This window comes from Anolis sagrei, chromosome 4 (assembly GCF_037176765.1).
Source record: "Anolis sagrei isolate rAnoSag1 chromosome 4, rAnoSag1.mat, whole genome shotgun sequence".
Lineage (NCBI taxonomy): Eukaryota > Metazoa > Chordata > Lepidosauria > Squamata > Dactyloidae > Anolis > Anolis sagrei.
This window is the reverse complement of record NC_090024.1, coordinates 31,266,729-31,275,891: the sequence shown is the minus strand read 5'-3', so window position 1 is coordinate 31,275,891 and position 9,163 is coordinate 31,266,729. Positions and strand designations below refer to the sequence as shown.

The 9,163-nt window shown below is 39.2% G+C and overlaps 1 protein-coding gene across 1 annotated transcript in view; it reads right to left on the bottom strand.

Annotated features, from left to right (window-relative positions):
• Positions 1-743: 743 nt before the first annotated feature.
• COX6C (cytochrome c oxidase subunit 6C) overlaps positions 744-9,163 on the bottom strand; it is an 8,790-nt gene continuing 370 nt past the window's right edge. The window contains exons 2-4 of the mRNA XM_060775660.2: positions 2,597-2,723; positions 2,163-2,289; positions 744-857 (exon numbers count right to left, since the gene is read on the bottom strand). Of these exons, the coding sequence (XP_060631643.1) occupies positions 2,164-2,289; positions 2,597-2,710 (240 nt within the window). The 5' untranslated portion in view covers positions 2,711-2,723 and the 3' untranslated portion in view covers positions 744-857; position 2,163. The remainder of the gene's footprint in view (positions 858-2,162; positions 2,290-2,596; positions 2,724-9,163) is intronic.

Sequence of the window (9,163 nt, the reverse complement as noted above, 5' to 3'; positions counted from 1 at the left end):
CAATTACATAAACGCTTGGGCCACTTCCTGTAACTTTTTTAAAAGCCCAATAAACTTCTCCTGTGCCTACAGCAGTCCAGTGGACCAAAAACATGGAAAATTTCCTTAAAGGGCATCTGGGACAAAATAATAAAAATAACTTTTTTTGCAGGGGAGGAGCAGTGTCCTGAGACCACCTCCTAGTCCTTAGCAGTTGTCCATACCTACATGAAATCCCTTATTGTAAAATAGTTGTAAGATAGATGCATGGCTAACTTGCTAAAGTCTTCTGGTATACTATGTGGAGTACTTAATGAAAAATTATTATAAACAGTAAATATGTTAAGTCTCAAGAGATTTACCATCTCTTAAGAGCCCAACCTCGAATTCTCCCTTTTTAATTTGCTCAGAGCAGGAGTGGCCTGACTTAAATGATGCTGGACTCTAAATCCCATCAGATCCAGCCAACATGTTCAAGTTCAAGATTGATGAAAGGTTACTCCAACATGACCTGGAGAGCCATAATTCTCCTACTCTCCCTCCTCAATCCAGTAAGGTGTAAGTGAAAGCTAGGGAAAATCTGAAAATGTGATGTTCATATCATCACAACTTTTTTCAATCACATCTTCATTGAAACTTGTGTTGCTGAAGGTTTGATGAAAGGTGGAAGCCTGATTTATAAATTCTTTGTGACCAATCTTACTACCTCTCATCTACTTAAGCTTGGAATATTGTACTGATGTCAACTAAAAGAGGCAAAGACGTATCAGACAGGTACTTCATTTAATGAGAGCAATATTACAGCATATTCAATGTTGAGGTGAACCACGTAGTATAGTTCTCTGAAAGAGTGATGCTTAGTTGTCATGTGTCCAAATCTGAAAGAAAATTAATAATTTATTTCTTAACCACCTCTCCTCATGGCTCAAGGTAGGTTGCAACATTGCTAAAACACAATCATTTAAAAACACTCCATAAAATACACATATTAAAACACACAAATCAAAAGTTAAACTTAGAGTTGAAGTTTAAAATTTGTAATTAAAACTGGATAAACCAACAATTAATAAAGATCTCAAGACACAAAAACATTTTAATCTAAACTGAGCAACAGATTGCTTTTTTTCAAAATATTTATACATAATTAGTTTTCATGCTGCACAACTGATATTGTTTACATGAAAAATAGGACCACAAACCAGCAGGCTGATTTCAAAATGATAACACTATGTAACAAAATTTGAAAACTTGCCTGTTCCTGGTTTGAAAGTATAATTTCCTGTTTAATTGTCCAATACTTACTTTGAAATTAGTTGTTATACACAGGAAACTTTGTTTTTTGGCTGCCACAAACTGTGTTGAATTGATTGAGACTCTTATCAGATATTCATTGGAAAAACTATAGCAAAATGTGTGGCAGGATGTCCCACAAAAAAATAGTTTTTTGCAGTTTTATAAACTTTTTCCATGTTTTTTTAATGATATAACCAATTAGAAAATGACATTTATAATCCAGGAACAAAGATCATGTTATATAGTGTTATGGTGTATCCAGTTGCAATTACATTCAACAGCTGCACTATCAGCATTTTAAAGAGCGAATAAATTATTTGGAAAAAGTAGATTTTGGAAAAGGAATGAAAAGGCCATAAAGAATATAAGTGTTCTGGAGAAGAGGCCAAGCAAAAGTTTTCTTGTCTAGTCTGCTCTACCAAGTGATGAAGGAGACAACAGTAGTAGACTCACAAGAGTGAGTGTTTAGTAGCTATAGACTAGCTAATGACAACAAGCACCAAACATAATTTTAGACCCTTGGGATTCTGATGCTTAATCCTCATGAATCTACTGCCAAATATACACACTAGACATTCAAAAGCACGATTTGCAAAGCAACACCTTCATGTCATTGCCATTTCCATTCGCCCTGTCTTGTTTCTTCATACTATGTATTCTAACATAAAGTACCAGTTTATCCTCAAATAGAAGCATATTTACACAGATACATAATTTTACCATCTCAGCCTTCATAATCTCATTTATCAAAACGTTTTGTTCTAGGTTACACAGCAGAGCTTATCAACACACTATCGCCATCCACCATGAGCCTTTCTAATACAGTAGATTACACAGATATAGCTTGCCAAAAAGAACTATCTGGGTGGAAGAGAAAACCCTGTAGATACCTCATTTTCCTTTGGGTCCCACACTCTGAAAAACCCCAGCGTCCCTCATTTGCTCAAAGTCCTTCATGGCATCATAGTTTTTGTAAAAGTCTGCATATGCTTTTTTCCTCGGTTCAGCCACACCAAACTGAAAAGAAAAAAAAATCAGATTGAACAACATGTTCAAAATTACATTTTTAAAGTATCTCAGGCCACCTTCTATGAAGGGAAATGTTACTGGTAAGCAGCCTATATTATTTGGGGACTCAGTTGCTTATAAAACATATACTGCAACAGCACTGAACCACTGGGCAACTCCACTTCCTTATTAAGGCTTCAACCATGTATGGATTTACAAAGATGAAAGGCCCACTTAATGTTATGAGGCTTATTCCTCAGTGGACAAACACAGGATTGTGACAGCATTGAAAGGAACTGATTTCTCATATACTGACCTTGTAGGAAGCTGCACATCCCGTAGCAAATAAAAATGCTATTACCATGTGTTTTCTCAGACGTTTGGCCAGAAGGCCTCGCATCTGTGGTTTGGCCAACAAAGCAGCTGACATTGTGGTAATTCTCCTTTGAAAAAAACAAACAGAAAAGCATCAAAACAAAAATCTTGTTATCCCAGGACCATCACTAAAATTAACAAAGAAGACAAGCAACAGCTATGAGGGTAAGATTACTAAAATCATGAAATATACTGCAGCTGAGTCCCGCTTCACAGAAATGACAAAGCTACATTCTTAAGTAATTGCCTGTTCTTCAGTTTACAACAAATATTTAATTAGTGCTATCCACACAACGTTTTTTCCTCCCTTGTACTGTTGACTATTCCCCATTTGCAGGTTTAATTATAACTGTACACATTTGGAAACAAATGTATTCAACAACAGCGATATTAAGCTTATGCAATACTACTACAGCCCAAGTTACCCTGAGAACAAGAAATGTTTGGGATTTTGGAATATTTGTAGTTGCATATATTGCAGATGAGGCCCAAATCTAACCATGACATTTATTTTATGTTTTATTAACATTTTATGCACATAGCCGAAAGGTAATTTTATACAATGTTATAAATATTTTGTACACAAAATAAAGTTTGTGTACACTGAATATCACAAAGCTAATGTGCCACTATCCGAGTCAAACATGCAGACAATGCTGGAGCATTTCAGAATTCCAGGTAAGGTATGCTTCACTTGCACTTATACTTCCTGCTTCCAAAGTCTTCAAGATGAAATCCATTGTCACTTTCCCTCTTATTGTTCTATCGGCTCTAGCAGGAGCTAGTCCCAAAACACTCGATGAACTTTCTGACTTAATGGAGAAATGAACTTAAGAGTATGCATCTACAATATAGAATTAATGCAATTTAACACAATTTTAACAACCATGGCCCAATGCTACAGAACTGTGGGAGTTGTAGTTTTACACAGACTAGGATGGGCTTTTAATATGTACACTGCTACTTTGTAGTTTGTCCAGTCAGCCCTCCATATCCATTGATTCTACTATCCATGTTTTGAAAATATTTGATTCTTCTATTCTAGATAAGCGACACTATTTTACTATATCATTGTACATAATGGGACATGAACATCTATGGATTTAGACATCCATGAGGAAACAAACCCCAGCAGATATCAAGATACAAAGACTGCAATGTTTTGACTAAATGTAAAGTCTTTAAATTTATAAATTGTTTAGCTTTCCTTTAAGAGACATGTATTTATGTAATCAGTATAGTTTTTAATGTGCCATCAGCCACCTTGAGTCTTCTTATTGGGGGAAAAGATGAGATACAAATTAAAATAACCATATTAAGGTACCAAGTGGGATATTCACTGTTTAAGACAGACTGGGATCCTTTCAGAAAAAGCTTCTCCTCCATTATCATAATCCTGGCTATCTATCACCAGGGCCAATCTAGTATGGGCTTTTCTTTTAAGCAATCTGATGTAGTAAGAGTGTGTGTGTATGTGTATTTTCAAAATAAGGGTTGGCTGATGAATCCTGCCAAGATTAAGTGAGGCAACCCCTCCTCACTTAAGTGAGCTGGATTTCATTCGATTTTACTATTTATGTTACAGGTTTTAAACTGCATTGGTCTTAATGTTGTGAGCTGCTTTGAGTCTCATTTAAGACAGAAAAGCAAGGTATAACCATAACAACACCAACAATATTGATAACTGAGCATGGAAAGCTCCTCCCTAGCAAAGGTAGGGGAAAATGGATTTGACCTCATAAGAAAACCCTATGAAATCCACGGGGTTGCTTCCAGAATCCCACTGGGAAAGTTGAGATGTTGATATGAGGGAATGGAGGACACAAAAAGTATCTCCTTTGGTTAGACCTCACCTGGAATACTGTGTCCAGTTTTGGGCACCACAGTTTAAAAGGGATATTGACAAGCTGGAAAGTGTCCAGAGGAGGGCGACTAAAATGATCAAAAGACTGGAGACTATGCCCTATGAGAAGCGTTTTAAAGAACTGGGTATATTTAGCCTGCCGAAGAAACAGTTGAGAAGGGACATGAGAGCCATGTATAAATATGTAAACAGGTTCATAAGGAAGAGGGAGCAGGTTTGTTTTCTGCTGCCCTTGAAACTTCTCCCAACCTAGCAATTTGAAAGCATGCAAATGTGAGTAGATCAATAGGTACTGCTTCTGCGGGAAAGTAATAGCCATCCATTAAGTCATGCTGGCCACATGACCTAGGAGGGGTCTATAGGCAACGCTTAGAAATGATGAGCACCACCCTGCAGAGTTGGACACAGCTAGACTTAATGTCAAGGGGAAACCTGAAAGTAGAACTAGAAGCAAAGGATTCAAACTACAGGACAGGAGATTCCATCTGAACATTAGGAAGATCTTCCTGGCTGTATGTGCTGTTCAACAGTGGAACAATCTGCCTTGGAGTGTGGTGGAAGCCCCTCCCTTGGAAACTTTTAAACAGAGGATAGATAGCCATCTGTCAGGGATACTTTGTGCTTTTCCCTGCATAGCATGGGCTTGGACTAGATGGTCCATGTGATCTCTTCCATCTCTATGAATTCTATGATCTCCCTCAGAACTGATTAAGGCAGAGCATCCCTGCCACTACTGTAAACCCTCACTGAAATGTACAGACGGCTCCTATACCTTTAATAGCTGTGTAAAAAAAGGAAATTTAAATTGGAGTTGCTTCTTGCACCAGTCAATAACAAGCCACCACCCACTGAAATTCCAACCATGTACTTGGAACTATACAAAATCGCCCTTAAAGAGTGGGTCCTGACAAGGGCATGCCATCATAAAGTGTGTTTGTAGGATTTTTATATAGTATTTGTGAGTTTTTAACTGTGCTGTAACCCACCTCAAAGAAATAAAAGTTTTATTATTATTTCAGTAGAGTCTCACTTATCCAACATAAATGGACCGGCAGAACGTTGGATAAGCAACAATGTTGGATAATAAGGAGGGATTAAGGAAAAGCCTATTAAACCTCAAATTAGGTTATGATTTTACAAATTAAGCACCAAAATATCATGTTTCACAACAAATCAACAGAAAAATCAGTTGAATACACAGTAATGTTATGTAGTAATTACTGTATTTATGAATTTAGCACCAAAACATCACAATGCATTGAAACAGCTGTTTATCTGGGCAGAAGGAAGACTGCGTTGGATAATACAGAACACTGGATAAGCGAAGGTTGGATAAGTGAGACTCTACTGTATCATATATGTGTAAGTTTCTATGTATAAGCCCTGAACGGTTTGGGACCCGCCTATCTGTGTGACCGCATTTCCATTTACGAACCTACACGATATCTTTGATCTTCCGTAGAGGCCCTTCTCTTGCTCCCACCTTCATCACAAGTGCGACTTGTGGGGATGAGGGAGGGCCTTCTCTGCGGTGGCCCCCCCAGCTCTGGAACTCACTCCCCAGAGATATTAGGTAAGCCCCCAACCTGGCAATCTTCAGGAAGAACTTGAAAACTTGGCTCTTCCAGTGTGCCTTCAATGAATAAATGAGTAATAATTCCCTGACCTGACCAAGTCCTGCAAATGCCCTCGCAGCACTTTATTTCACCTGTTAGCGCAATCAAATCTCGCTTATCCACCGGATCCCTTGTCCAGATACTTTAAACCAGGGGTCCTCAAACTTTTTAAACAGAGGGCCAGATCACAGTCCCTCAAACTGTTGGAGGGCCGGATTATAATTTGAAAAAACATGAATGAATCCCTATGCACAGTGCACATACCGTATTTGTAGTGCAAGTATTTCAATGGGAAGTGTGGGCCTGCTTTTGGCTGATGAGAAAGGATTGTTGTTGTCGTGTGCTTTCACGTCGTTTCAGAGTTAAGTTGACCCTGAGCGAGGGCCGGGTAAATGACCTTGGAGGGCCGTATCCAGCCCCTGGGCCTTAGTTTGAGGACCTCTGCTTTAAATTGTTGTCTCACCTACTGTTTTTATTTTTTTAATCTTTTGGAATTGGCCCTGCCCACTGAAATTGATCTTTCTGTCTTAAATGTTGTGATTTTAAATTGTTGATGTATTATTTAAAATGGTTTTGTTAGCATTTTATTTCTTTTATTTTATTGCTGTGTTCTGTTGTATATTAATGTATTGTATTGTGTGCTTGGCCTCATGTAAGCTGCCCCGAGTCCCCTTGGGGAGATGGTGGCAGGGTATAAAGTATTATTATTATACGTATACAGGCACGCACACGCACACACACACACACATATACAAATGCACTAAACACCAAATATATACATATAGGGAGTGAAGATAAAATATAAACCTAGGTTCTTGTGGGTTTTTTCGGGCTATGGAGCCATGTTCTAGAGGCATTTCTCCTGACGTTTCGCCTGCATCTATGGCAAGCATCCTCAGAGGTTGAGAAGGTCTGTTGGAAGTAGGAAAAATGGGTTTATATATCTGTGGAATGGCTGGGGTGGGGCAAGGAGCTCTTCCCTGCTGCAGTTAGGTGTTAATGTTTAGCTGATCACCTTCATTAGCATTTGAAGGCCTGCCTGAGTCTGGGAAAATCTGTTGCTGGGAGATGTTAATCTGTGCCTGGTTTTTTCCTCTCTGTTGTTTAGCTGTTATAATTTTAGAGTTTTTTAATACTGGTAGCCAGATTTTGTTCATTTTCATGGTCTCTTCCTTTCTGTTGAAATTGTCCACATGCTTGTGGATTTCAATGGCTTCTCTGTGTAGTCTGACATGGTGGTTGTTGGTGTGGTCCAGCATTTCTGTGTTCTCAAATAATATGCTGTGTCCAGGCTGGTTCATCAGGTGCTCTGCTATGGCTGACTTCTCTGGTTGAAGTAGTCTGCAGTGCCTTTCATGTTCCTTGATGCGTGTCTGGGCGCTGCGTTTGGTGGTCCCTATGTAGACTTGTCCACAGCTGCATGGTATACGGTAGACTCCTGCAGAGGTGAGAGGATCCCTCTTGTCCTTTGCTGAACGTAGCATTTGTTGGATTTTCTTGGTGGGTTTGTAGATTGTTTGTATGTTGTGTTTCCTCATCAGCTTCCCTATGCGATCAGTGGTTCCCTCGATGTATGGCAGGAACACTTTTCCTCTGGGTGGATCTTCATCTTTACTCTCGTGGCTTGTTTTTGGTCTTGCAGCTCTTCTGATGTCTGAGGTGGAGTATCCATTGGCCTGGAGTGCCCAGTTGAGGTGGTTCAGTTCATCTTGGAGGAGGTGAGGTTCGCAGATTCTTTTTGCGCGGTCTGCCAAGGCTTTAATGGTGCTTCTTTTTTGACTTGGGTGATGGTTGGAGTTTTTATGTAGATATCTATCTGTGTGTGTGGGTTTTCTGTAGACGGTGTGACCCAATTGTTGATCTGGTTTGCGGATGACTAGGACATCTAGAAAAGGCAGTCTTCCTTCATTTGCTTTTTCCATGGTGAACTGGATGTTTGGGTGGATGCTGTTAAGATGGTCCAGGAACCTGTTGAGTTCTTCTTCTCCATGGCTCCAAATGGTGAAGGTGTCATCCACATATCTGAACCATATCGTGGGCTTTTTGGTTGCTGTTTCCAGGGCTTGTTCTTCAAAGTGTTCCATGTAGAAGTTAGCTATGACCGGGCTAAACCTATCAAACAGTTTACTGTATTGTTGCACTTTCCTGCGCTCCTACAAAAATGTATTGCACTCATTGAATCTGTACCTCAGCTATGTTTCTTTCAGCCGTATTGTTTTTATATTGCTTTCAATTTTGTTGTTATTTGTTTTATCTGATGCTTTAATTGGTTAAAGTGTTTTACATGTGTGTTTTAATTGTAATCTTGGGTATGTCCCTTGTAAGCTGTCCCGAGTCCCCTAGGGGAGATGGTTGGCGGGGTATAAAAATAAAGTTATTATTATTAAATAGCATGTAGCAGAGCTCAGGTTGCATTGCAGCAGGTGGTCAGTGGTTTGCTCTTCTCCACACTTGCATGTCGTGGCTTCCACTTTGTAGTCCCATTTCTTAAGATTGGCTCTGCATCACGTGGTGCCAGAGCACAGTCTGTTCAGCGCCTTCCAAGTTGCCCAGTCTTCTGTTTGCCCAGGAAGGAGTCTCTCATTTGGTATCAGCCATTGGTTGAGGTTCTGGGTTTAAGCCTGCCACTTTTGGACTCTGGCTTGCTGAGGTGTCTGTAGATCTTAGAAAACTATTTATTGATTTAAGTCGTGGACGTGCGGGCTGATACCCAAACAAGGGATGGGCTGGAGATGTCACTGCCTTGGTCCTTTCACTATTGGCTGCTACTTCCCGGCGGATATCAGGTGGTGCAATACTGGTCAAAGAACGTTTAATCAACTACTAAGTTTGCAAATTTTGTGGGTTTTTTATCTGTTTGTTTGTTTTGTTCTGTTACAAATGTAATACAATGATCTAGTTGCCCCTGACACGATAAAATAAATAAATAAATAAATAAAAATTAAATAGCATAATAATAATGTATAATAATGTTTCCCACAGCTCAAGGCAGTTAAAACATCCAGAATAAGTACCACACCATTAAAAT